Genomic DNA, 13784 nt, shown 5'->3' on the forward strand with positions numbered 1-13784 from the left:
AACCGAGCGAAATTCAAAACGAGCCAAAATCGAATCGAGCATTTTTTTGATCGAATATCGAGCTATTTTCGAGCATTATATATTTATTTTTCACTTTAAAATTTTCAATGAAAAACAAGTTTGAATGTTGTAAATAATATATTTTATAAACAAATTAGTAGTTTTTAGACAAACGTGTAATATGCTGTAAATTTTTATGAGAAATATATTTGGACTAAGATATAATGAACATGCTAAAAAACTTTTGGTATTATGAAAACTTGAAGCGAACAAATAAAACTATAAGACTGATAGAATTGGAAAATTTTTAATTAGAAAATTGTATACTTACATTTATGTGTGTTGTCTATACATTTATATATTTGTTCATATATAAAATAAATTAAAAATATTCGAGCCGAACGAAACCGGACAGACCTTTGCTTGTTGTTTGGCTCGTTTACAAACCAAACCGAGCAGGGCGACTCGTTTACAATTGAGCGAAAAACCGAGCGAGCATTTTTCGTACAATTTCCGAGTGAACGACGAACGGTTTGGACGGCCCTGGCTATAAGAAATCCCCGATGTTTTCTAATAGAAATTGGAATTACACCCCTAATAATAAAAGTAAATAAAAAATAAACCTTAAGCAATGTTTATAAATTTTCATTTCGGGATAGCCGTCGCCCAACACCACCAGTTAAGGTACTTTCCTAATTCACATATTATTTTTAACACGATTTGGATACTAATTCACATGCCAATAATTGGTATCAAAATTAAACACTGAACGAAACCAGAGAGAATGCCAATTGCCAAACGAGTTCTGGACCAACCCTACTTTGAACAACAAATGGTGAGACGGAATTCTGCTGGTGGGCGTGACGGACGATCGTGTCTGGATTGTCGGACGATTATTCAAGTTCTTTTACATGAGGGTACGTTTTAATGCTTAAAAGGGCAATATTTAGGGGCGGGTAAATATGTATTTAACAAGTTATGGTGGGAGAATCCGGAGAAATATACAATGGTCCCTGTTGACATGTCAAAATGAAGAACACTGCAAGAATAAAATAAAAAAGGATAAATCGTGAAACTTTATATATAAAAAAAGAAAAACAAAACCGCGAAGTATATTAGATGACTTGTACGTTTATGTTTCAATTAAAATTTATGTGGTAATGATGTATAATAAGAGTGGCTAATAACCATTTATAGAACTTTAAATGAAAAGAAGAATGTCACAACGAATAAAATAAAAAAGATAAATCGCAGCGGTTTGTATAAAAAGCAAAACCATGAAATTGTTTAGATGACTTGCACGTTGATGTTTCTGCCAAGTTGCCATTATTAATGGCAACTTCTGTTATCCCTTCTTTGCTTTAATTCACGGATGTTGGTTTGAAACAATAAGTAAGATAAATGTCATAATAAATACTATGCGTGCATTTGTTTTACCAATAAAGCGGCCAAAGTCATGTATTCCATAACTTTTAATGGAATGGGATTTTCACGAATGAAACGCCAAAGCTTCTCGGTACCCCTTCTGACTCTTAATAACCCACCATCTTCTATTTTTGAAGGATCGGAGAAAATATAACCCGCCATCCTAAGAAGCAACAAATCGTTGTTTAAGGGCCTAGCAGTATAGCGAATCGCCAATAGTAACGACAATAATACAAACACTTATTTATTATTTCAAACAAACACCCGTGAATTAAAGCAAAGAAGTGATATCAGAAGTTGCCATTACTAATGGCAACTTGGCAGAAGTTGCCATTACTAACGGCACATTATCAGAAGTTTCCATTGCTAATGGCAACCTGTCATAAGTTTTCATTGCTAACGGCAACCTTTCATAGGTTTCCATTACTAATGACAACTTTTCAGAAGTTGCCATTAGTTATGGCAACTTGACAAAAAACATGGCAGAAGTTGCCGAACGGCAAGTTATACATTCCCAATAATTTAAGTCTTACAGTCCCTTACATTACCTGACTAACCCTATAGGATTTCTTCAAGTTGCCATTACTAATGGAGATTGCATTAATTTTGAAAAATTTTTAAACCCATGGTTAGTTGTAAAGAGAATTTCTTAAACAATATTAGTTCTGTAAAAATTGAGTTTCAATTACATGCGACTTCCTGGTTATAAATATCACTTTTTTATTTCTTTTTCCCTTGCGTGTGCTCTTTCCTCAAGCTTCTTGCTTGGGTTTTAATGATTCCATCGTTAGAAAAGTTCCATTATATCGTAATTTGGAGTTTGTCTCATTGTTATCACCAGCTTTTACACATATACAAATGAAAACTAATAAATAACGAAAGCAATAAGTTGATGAAGTGGTTAGGAGTGCTTTATATATTTAAGGTTTGGCAAAGCTTTGACTTGGCTTCGATTTCCCCTAGGGTCGTTTTAATCCCTGTTTTGTTGTACAACTTTGCTCATTTGGCAATTTCAGATCCTTAGGGTTAACAGTCCTAAATCTCATCCTTCTCAACTTGAATTAAGTATTTAATTAATAAGAATAATAATCAACCAAGAAATTAATAATAATTAAATTCATCAAGAAATTACCATAACAAAATAATACCGACCCTTTTCCCATTGTGTCCCGTTGCAACGCACGAATTTAACATAATCTAGTTATTATTATATTTTAAAAACCTTTTCACCAGAACATGAATACAAAATAATAAAATATCCCGGGAAAAGCCTGCTCGAAGCATGATCAAGATTGTGTTTTAGGTCCACCCACAACAGTTTTAGGTCCACCCACAACAGCCATAGGATATAATATAAGGTCATGGTTGGTTCATTTTTAGTAGAATTTGGTTCACGGGTGGCATCCGATTTTGGAGTTGCTGACTTAATGAAAAGTTATGGTCCAAACCAAGTAAAGAGACCCATCCAGAAGACTATTGGTTTATTCATTTTGTCGCTTGTATTGTAAGCCGCTAATATCGTGCGTAATGGATGGAGTTCCTATAGTGGTGTTTTGTCCCATGTGGCGCCATGTCACTATAGGGTTTTTCTGGCTAAAAGGAATGTTGTAGATGGATACGCTTTCAATCATTACATCATTATTATTTTATTATTATCTTTTATAAAAAAACAAATAAGGAAACCACCAATCACCTTCCACCTCTTCCTCCTTCCGGTGCTTTGTGGGAAGTGCTCCCCCCCCCAAAGCGCCCCGGGGGGGGGGGGGGTGGCGTTCCCTGGCGTTTTGGTGGGGGAAGCGCCCCACTACGCACGGTCTAATGTGTGCATGATATTGAGCCCGTTTGATGATTTAGGACTGATTGTAATCTATTCTTGATAGAATCCAAAAGTACTTACTGATGGGTCGTTGGGTCGTTGGCTATGTTTCAAACACCGGTTGTGTAGTGTCACTAGCATATGGGTCCGGTTATGGTTCTGTGACACAAGTGCCCAAAGAAAGAAGCACGCTTGGTTACAAGACAATGAGCCAAATGCCACGTTATCTTCCCGTTATTTTGATTTCTTTTTGGTATGTGTGCGTACACAAACATGCAATAGCATGTTGTATTGTGTTTACCTTGTACTTGGTGGCGAGTAATATTGACGTACAATGTACAAACACATCCTCAGTTTTTATGGAACGAACTTGAAACGACTAAATTTTAATTTTAGGTTATAAAAGAAAAAAAAATACTTGAATGTTAGATACAAAGTATTTAGTATATATTTAATAAATTTGTATATTGTGATATCAAATTTCCTGAAACCACTAGAAATTAACTGGAGCATTTCCAACGGCTATTCATCAGAAACGCGTAGAAAACAACAATTAGCAACTCATCAGAAATGCGTAGAGAACTAGCGACAATTTTCTGTCAAAAACTTTTTTGTCAGAAAAACCTTCTCACTTTCCTGCACAAAATGACGATGAGTGCAAAGTTGGAGGCTGAGTGGAAGCATTTTCAAAAACTACTAAATGCGAAGGCATTTCCAAGAACTTCTCTATCAACGCTACTCTGGATGATGGATGAAAGCATTTCTATGAACTATTACCCTGGATGCTGGGTAGAAGCATTCCCAATAACTTTTCTGGGTAGTTTGTTAATGTACTTTTCTCCGATAACTTTTCTCCAATAACTTTTCTCCGTTCCTACTTAGGTAGTTTGTTAATGTACAAACATCTTATTATGGTTCATATGTAATGAGAACACTTTTGATCTATGGCACTGGCACGGGAGGGAAGCAAGTTAAGTGCAAGATACTTTCTAACAAATGCATAAAGAACCCAAATTCATGGTTGCATGAGTTATTAGGCGCTGCAAGGTTATTCGACTGGGGAGTTGTTAGCACTCTGCCTAGTCTAGTCTGGGAGTACTCGGGAATTACTTACCGAGTACCCAACCTAAACGGGGAGCACTCAAGAATTACTCGGCCACCTAAACTGATTTTCACAACACTACTCAAATAAGAGAAACATATATTCATATATCAAAAGTTGTCCAAAACATAAAAAAATGAGTCTTTATTTACAACTAGCCTAAATATTAAATTTTGTCAAACCATAATAACTTATAGAGGCAATAAAAAACCCTATATTATTAGGAAAATTGGATTTTAATAATCCTAACTTTCTGTTATTGGCCAATAATAATCTCAACTTTATTTATTTCCATCAGTGGTCCCAAATTTTAAAAAGATAGCTCTCAATGGTCCCTCGTTAAAAAAACCTAACGCGTTAAGTTGTTTTTCCAAATTTCAAACTGATTTATTAGGGCTTTTGATCGGAAGGAGGATACGAGTCGACTAACGTAAAACTTAGCTCGAAAGGATGCTTCAAATGGCTTGATTAGTGCTTCAAATCGAGTGTTTGAATTTAAAATTAACAAATTAAGTTGTTTGAAGTATCGTTCCGAGCTAAGTTTTACATCAATCGACTCGTATCATTCTTCCAATCAAAAGCCCTAAAAAATCCGTTTGACACTCGGAAAAAACTTAATGCCGTTAGATTTTTTTTAACGAGGGACCATTGAGAGCCAATTTTTTTAAATTTGGGACAACTGGTAGGAATAAACTAAGTTGGGATTATTATCGGCCAATAACAGAAAGGTGAGATTATTAAAATCCAATTTTCCATATTATTAAAAAGGTTTTTATGATAGATTATTTTGTGAGTTTATGCATCGAGTTTTGTTTTGTTTTTTTTTTCCGCTCGTCTACCATTTTTCCACTAGTTCACATACAAGTCACTCATTCGAGTTACCAATTCCGCATCACGTACTGTTTTTTAATTATTTGGTATATGTTAGTAGGGGTGAGCAGAAAACCAAATTAATCGAACCGAAACCGAATTAACAGAAAAAACCAAACCGAAGCATTAACTGGCGGTTAATTTTTTGTTTTTTTGAAAAATCAAATTTTCGGTTTCGGTTTGGTTTTCCATTTTTGAAAACCGAAAAAAACAAAACCGAACCGATATATGTTTTTACTTAAATATTAATACAATTATATGTGTGCGTTTTAGATGTTATGACCGGAAACACAACACCAAAAGCATCTACCATTGATGGCGATGAAGATTATGAAGACGATGAACATTGGAAGTAAACTTTGAAGATGAATAAGATGAAGAATGAAGATTGGAACTAAACTTTTAGTGTTTTTTTATTAAAAACTTTGTTGAATTTTAAACTCTAGTACTCTTGTAAGTTTATATTCGTTTGGTTCTATATAACAAATACCTATTTTTGTGTTTTGAATATAATATGCATTTTCATTTTTTTGGAATTTTTTTGCAATGCCTAAAAAAACGATTATAACCAAAACCTAAAAAAACTGAAAACTGAAAAACCAAAAAACTGAAAACCGAACGGTTTGTGTATTTGAAAAACCGATTTTTCGGTTTCATCTAAAAACCGAACCGTGCTCAGCCCTACATGTTACTCCCATTTATAGAAACCAATGGCATATTTTAATTATTTTTTCATAATTTGTTGGTTTACCTATACTAGTTATCCCGTGGTGAAGTATTTGTCTGTGATCCCTTGTGATGTATATTAGTCTGTGAGCTATCAGTTAATTCACACGGTAATATGTCTTGATAGAATTTGTCTGTGATCCTATGGTGACATCCCGTGAATTGCCATTAAAATGTATGGGTAATCTTTAGCGGACAGCATCCGTCATTGATCCATTGAAAAAGTCTGTTTATAATTACCATCAATAAGTTCGCTTCCCAAAAGGTTATTTTGATGGACTATGGCGATTATAGACAGCCCCCTCTTTCACCACGGACTTTCCAAGAATCATCTTTTGCTGAAATTATTCTATCTTGTTTCACCGTGAATTCAAAACTGTCCGGTTTGTAGGGTTTATCAGTGTCTCGTGTTTGTTATATTCCTTAATTAATGATTTAACGTTAGTCCATCTCATATATATTTGCTTATTTTATTGTTTGGATATTTAATAATGGGCTAGTGGATTTAAAATAAAACGTCTTAGTATTAGACATTAGGCTTAAACGACAGGAAGAAGTGCCAACAGTCATAAACACACACACACACATATATATATATATGTATATGAGAGATTTCAAATGAGAACCCCTTTAAGTTTTAAGAATAATGGGCTATGGTACTATGATACGAGGGACAAGATAGAAAATGATACTTGTACCAACCGAATCCTTATTGTGTCCCCGCTGCAACGTGTGGGTTCACCTACTAGTATATATATATAGGGTTAGGTTATAATAGGAAGTATAGTTTTTGTAGGAAGGATAAAAGGTAATTTTGTCCATTGATTTTGAACATGAAGGGTTGAGATTAGTTTAGGGGGGAATCAAGTGTGAACAAAAGGTAAATGACATAAAAGGAATAACACATTTGTTGACTTTCTCTCTCCACATGCAAGACACATGCCAAATTCCCATATCATTTTTAAACGTCCATAACTTTTTTTTACGACGGTTTTATTGAAAAACAAATTCACCATAATAACGAGTGTCTTTTTATCTTTTATATGAGTACCATATTGTAATATAAAAATTAAAAAAAAAAATTAACGGGTTTTTTACAAATTGTGTTTTTTACCAAATTGTGTTATACAATAGTATTTTTCATTGTGTTTTTTTCCATTGAGTCATACAATTGTATTTTTTTATTGTGTTTTTATCATTGTGTTTTTTTATAGTGTTTTTTTCCATTGTGTTTTTCATAGTGTTTTCCATTGTGTTTTTTCGGACTTTTCCGGCGAGGTGGTGGCGGTGGGTGACGGTTGTGGTGGCGGTGGGCGGTGGAGTGGTGGTGGTTGTAGGAGTTGAGTGAAGATGTAATTGGGTTTTATGTAAGTGGGTTTTTGAAATTAATGTAAGTGGGTTTTGAGTTTAAAGTAAGTGGGTTTTGATATTAAGGTGTTAGACTAAAATACCCTTCTTCCTAGGCTTTTTAGAAAAATTAAACTTCTTATTTGAACCTAACCCTATATATATATATATATATATATATATATATATAAGTGTCTTGTCTTTAAACGAATACCTTTGATAAAATTTAATGCCAGAATCCATAAAATCTAGCACATGACAAATAATCATAGTTGTCCATAATTTATTTTTTTAAAGTACATATGAGCATATAATATTTATTCAACATATAAGCCACCTCTATTTTAAATTATAGGGTTAGGTTCAAATAAAAAGTTTGATTTTTCTAAAAAGGCTAAGAAGGAGGGTATTTTTGTCTTAACACTTTTATATCAAAACCCACTTAACTTAATTCCAAAAACCCACTTACATAAAACCCACTTACATCTTCACTCATCTCCTACATCCACCACCACTCTACCGCCCACCGCCACCATACCCGTCACCCACCGCCACCACCTCGTCGGAAAAGTCCGAAAAAACACAATGGAAAATACTATGAAAAACATAATGGAAAAAACACAATAGAAAAAAACACTATGAAAAAACACACAATGATAAAAACACAATAAAAAACATAATTGCATGACACAAAGAAAAAAACACAATGAAAAATACTATTATATAATACAATTTTGTAAAACACAATTTGGTAAAACACAATTTGTAAAAAACCCAATAATTTTTTTTTATTTTTATATTACAATATGGTACTCATATTAAAGATAAAAAGACACTCGTTATTATGGTGAATTTGTTTTTCAAAAAAAACGTAGTAAAAAAAAATTATGAACGTTTTAAAATGATTGGGGAATTTGGCATGTGCCTTGCATGTGGAGAGAGAAAGACAACAAATGTGTTATTCCTTTTATACCCTTCCCCTTATGTTCACACTTGATTTCTCCATAAACTAATCTTAACCTTCCATGTTCAAAATCAATGGCCAAGATTACTTCTTATCCTTCCTACAAAAACTATATTTCTTATTATAACCTAACCCTTAAATTATATACATTTTAAACATTAAGAACCCATGAAAAATTCTAATAGCAATTACATATGGTAGGGCTCTCATGAGTCGCAATTGAACCAAACCGAACCGAATCAAATACGAATTTTCTCTAAATTGTAGAACCAAAGACTGGACCACCTCTTGCATACCGGGGCCGGTTTTGGACCGGTCTGGAATATTTTGACCGGTTTGGTAAGTCTGAACCGGGCTTTGCAAAGATTCTGTCAGAATTTACAAGGGGGACAACAAACACGGAAAAAGATGCAATAATTAGGATGACAATAGAAGAAGATCCAAACTCTGATCACGGGTTCCTTTGGACATTAAAGGGTATGCATGTGGTGAAGTGGGTCCACAAATTCATATTATTTTATACTATACTTGATTTCTTGATTGTTCCTGCTTCCCCAAAACATTCTTTCCCACATTTCCATTTCAATATTCACTAAAAACCCTATTTTCCCATTTCAATGAGGTACCTTCTTCGTCCTCATCTTTTCATCTTTGTGTTCATCTTTCTTGTTTCAATATCCATCAATGCCAATGAATCCATCAACCTAAATGAAGAGGTTTTAGGTCTAACACTCTTTAAATCATTCATTACCGACCCTTCATCACATCTTTCCTCATGGAACCAAGATGATAACACCCCATGTTCTTGGAAGTTCATAACTTGCAACCCCGTGACCGGTAAGGTCACGGGAATCGCTCTCAACGGGTTAAATCTTTCCGGGAAGGTTGGTGAAGGGCTCGAGAAGTTGCAAAACCTCAAGGTACTATCACTAGCTGATAACAACTTCACAGGAAACATTAACCCGGATTTATCACTTCTAGCCAATCTGGAACACCTTAATCTAAGTCGAAATGGTTTTTCTGATCGAATCCCGGGTTCCTTAATGAACTTCGGAACCATAAAGTTTCTTGATTTGTCCGAAAACTTGATATCCGGACCGGTCCCGGAAGAGCTGTTCATCAACTGTTTATCACTCAGATCACTTTCTTTATCTTCAAATAATCTTGAAGGTCCTATTCCTAGCTCACTTTCAAACTGCACAACCCTAAACCATCTTAATCTTTCCGGAAATGGTTTCTCCGGTAATCCAGATTTTGATTCGGGTATTTGGTTAATGTCCCGGATCCGAACATTGGATCTTTCCCACAATTTGTTATCCGGATCCATATCGAATGGTGTGATCGGTTTACATGATTTAAAAGAGCTATGTTTGAATAATAATCACTTCACTGGAGCTTTACCTTCTGATCTTAATTTGTGCCCACATTTAAAGAAGCTAGATTTTAGCAATAATATGTTCACAGAAACAGTTCCTGAATCTTTAAGTACTCTTTCTTCTTTAAGTTATTTGGGTCTAGCTAACAACATGTTAACCGGTGAATTCCCAAAATGGATTGGAAGCTTGACAAGTATGGAACATTTGGACCTTTCCGGCAATGGATTGACCGGAACCCTACCCGAAACATTGGAAGGATTAACATCATTAACTTACATAAGTGTTTCTGATAATAACCTCAATGGTAGCATTCCAGATGGTTTGTTCGAACTCGGGTTTGACAAGATTGACTTGTCTAGGAACGAACTCACAGGTTCGATCCCATTGGGCTCGAGTAAACTTTTCGAGTCTCTTCAGTCGCTAGATCTTTCGGGCAACCACCTCACCGGAGATATCCCGTTCAAATTAATGTCTAAGTTAAGATACTTGAATTTGTCATGGAACAATTTTCAGACAAGAATGCTTCCAGAGTTAGGGTACTTCCAGAATCTAACTGTGTTAGATCTCAGAAATGGTACATTTCTAGGGTCGATTCCGGATAATCTTTGTGATTCGGGTCGGCTTGGAATCCTTCAGCTGGATTGGAATTCCTTCACAGGAGCAATACCTGATGAGATTGGAAACTGTACTTCCCTCTACTTACTGTAAGTATAAAAACTAGTACACATATTCATGCTTGTAACTATAGGAAAAAAGATCATTTCAAACTAGAAATATAAAACTCAAAACTTGTGACTATTTTCTTTCAAAAGTAACTTTCATTTCCTTAACTTCTATGAAAAAGATCCAAAACTAGCCATTTTGAGACTAATTGATAATAATGGTTGTTGGCCTTTCCATTTATCAGATTATTATTTAACTTTTTTGGTAGAAAAATTATTAACTTTTATTTATACAACAATAAAATTTAAAAAATATAAGTTATATTTATATTTGTTACTATTTTTCAATGTTTTTTATCTTTCTTGATTTATTTCTTTATTACATATTTACATACACTTAATTTTTTTTATTTTACATAATATAACTTTTAAATTAAACAAAATTATTAAATATATAAAAATAACTAAAATGCATATTTTTATGAAGTATTAGGAATAATTAAATGAAAAAACAAAAAAAAAGTTTTGTGGCCCTGGTGCAGCAGTGTGTCATGCATAACTCTGCTTTACCAGAGTAGAAATCAGTTAAGCCAGCAGAAAAATATCTAAGACTGTTTGTTTGTTAATTGTAAAACTGTCTAGTTTGGTCTCGGTCAACGTGATCATTTTAGGTCAAATTGTTTTCAACTCTAACTAACAGACATGGAGAAAAAGCGTTTCTAAATAGCATATAATTATTTGCAATGACATTTCTAACATTTTATAAGAGTATTATTGCAATTCCAAGTAATATGTTTATAATCTACATGAATATGCAGGAGTATGTCTCACAACAGCTTGAATGACTCCATTCCAAGATCAATCTCACAGCTTAAAAAGCTCAAGATTTTGAAGTTAGAACACAACCAACTAACCGGAGAGATACCACCGGAGCTCAGCCAACTCGAAAACCTTCTGTCTGTAAACATATCTTACAACAGACTGCAAGGAAGACTTCCATCTGGTGGTGTATTTCAAAGCTTAGGAAAAAGTTCTTTGGAAGGAAATTTAGGTATTTGCTCCCCATTATTGCAAGGACCATGTAAGATGAACGTACCCAAACCGCTTTATCTTAATCCGTTTGCATACGGTAATCAAAATGGAAGACATGGAGGAGATGAATCTTCAAAAAGATTCAAACACCATCGACTCCTAAGTGTTTCCTCCATCATCGTGATCTTAGCAGCTGGAGCCATCTTTATAGGAGTTTTGATAACACTTTTGCTCAATATCAACTCTAGACGACGACTCGCTTTTGTCGATAATGCACTCGAGAGTTGTTCAAGTTCTTCTAGATCAAATGCAAGTGTATCTATGGGGAAGATTGTCTGGTTTGATTCGAAAACAAACCCTGATGATTATTGCATTGTTAACCCTGAATCTTTTATAAATAAGGCGAATGAAATTGGCGTTGGGGTGTTTGGTACTGTCTATAAAGCTTCTGTGGGAGATGATAATAATGCATTAGCGATCAAGAATCTTGTGGTATCGAATATGATTCCATATCCGGAAGATTTCGATCGAGAGGTTAGTGTTTTGGGGAAAGTTAGACACCCGAATCTCGTGTCGTTAAAAGGGTACTACTGGACTCCAAAGTTACAGCTTTTGTTGACTGATTATGTTCCAAATGGTAGCTTACATTCCAAACTTCATGAACGGCCACCTTCCACTCCACCTCTTTCATGGCGGAATCGGTTCAAGATTCTTCAAGGAACCGCAAAAGGACTTGCGTACTTGCACCATTCGTTCCGCCCACCAATCATGCACTACAACATCAAGCCTAATAATATTCTTCTAGACGAAAATTTGAACCCCAAGATTTCTGATTTTGGGCTGACCCGAATTTTATCAAAGCTAGACAAGCATGTTATGAATAATCGGTTTCAAAGTGCGCTAGGCTACGTGGCGCCTGAGCTTGCATGCCAGAGCTTAAGGGTGAATGAGAAGTGTGATGTTTATGGGTTTGGGGTCTTGATTTTGGAGATAGTGACCGGGAGGCGACCGATTGAGTATGGTGAAGATAATGTGTTGATACTCAATGAACAAGTGAAGATTATGTTGGAAGAAGGGAACGTGTTGGAGTGTGTTGAGGAGAGTATGGGCGAATACCCGGAAGACGAAGTGTTGCCTGTTCTTAAATTGGCATTGGTGTGTACTTCTCAGATACCTTCAAGCAGGCCATCAATGGCGGAAGTTGTTCAGATATTACAAGTGATCAAAACTCCAATTCCTCCTAGGATGGAATCACGTTAGGATTGTAATTTGGTTTTTAGTTTGTTCCTGTGTAATTGATGTTTTGTTAGTTTTGTATGGATGATTTCTAGCAGTTTACATGATGAGAAAATGAAAATAGAAACAAAATAAACTTGATAGGCCAGGTAAGAAGCTCATGGTTAGTAAAACACGTTCCATTTGATAATTAGAAAAATAAGTTCGTTGATTTAGATTGATAGAAAAGAATAAACTAAAACTAAGTTGAAGATCAAACTAAGAAACAACTGAATGGCAATGAACACAAAAGCACAATATATGTATATCATTTCCGGTTTCAATATTGGTTACTTAGTTTCAATACTTCAAATGTGATGAAACAACTTTTAATCTAGTACATAGATATAGTGTATACTGACTCTAGATTAACCATAGGCACAGTATATGTCAAACCACACCAACGAAACTATTCTAACTATAGTGGAATGGCACAATCGTATAATTCTCACTCGTCACACCATACACTAACTATTGTGAGATGGCACAGCAATGTAAGTAGCAATAAGCCCTCTTCCAAATATTAGGACACGAATCAATAACACAAGCACATGAGTATGATGATTCAAATGCTTAAACATTAGTTCATAACAGTAAAGTTGACTTGCTACTTTTTAACTAGACGCGTGATATAAATATTCGATTGGCTACATAGACATAACTTATGTTGATTGGTTAGAGTGATAGCAAAAAAACCACCAACCGGACATCTCCTAACTACATTAACTAGGGTGAGACCGCACCATGTCTTACAATTAACACCAACAAACAACAAAAGAATAAGTGCTAACTCAATTTGTCACAAACCGATTACTTCAAAGTGTCTAATAAGAATACCGCACATCAAAGTTACACAATAAAGTACCCGGGTCCATATATCAATCGTTGTAGAAAACTAGCGGAACATATATATAGATGAGGGGATTATTATTGTAAATTGCTCCATCGAAGCATCTCCTCGTACAGCCGGTACAGGCACAGCTCTCTTACGAACTTTCGACGTTAATCCTCATGTGGGCTGATGTGGTTTCATTTTTAACTCCATTTACTGGCTCTCCATTTGGACCACCCATTTAGCCCAATTGATTGACGTTGTGGGCTTGCTCGATCAACATTCAGTAATGATTTGAAATTCTCGTGGGTAATTGTTTCATTAAATGTAAACGAAACAAAAATAGAAATATGATAA

At 34.9% G+C, this 13784-nt stretch overlaps 1 protein-coding gene across 1 annotated transcript; it reads left to right on the top strand.

The window, feature by feature from the left end:
* The first annotated feature begins 8867 nt into the window (after nt 1–8867).
* LOC143631154 (probably inactive leucine-rich repeat receptor-like protein kinase At3g28040) lies at nt 8868–12640 on the top strand. The gene is made up of 2 exons (XM_077100001.1): nt 8868–10330; nt 11107–12640. The coding sequence occupies exons 1-2, from the start codon at nt 8868–8870 to the stop codon at nt 12578–12580; spliced, it is 2937 nt and encodes a 978-aa protein (XP_076956116.1). The 3' UTR covers nt 12581–12640.
* Nucleotides 12641–13784: the final 1144 nt, after the last annotated feature.

Source organism: Bidens hawaiensis, unplaced genomic scaffold (assembly GCF_021521415.1).
Source record: "Bidens hawaiensis isolate Kalapana, Puna unplaced genomic scaffold, B.hawaiensis_p1.1 tig00005944_1, whole genome shotgun sequence".
NCBI lineage: Eukaryota > Viridiplantae > Streptophyta > Magnoliopsida > Asterales > Asteraceae > Bidens > Bidens hawaiensis.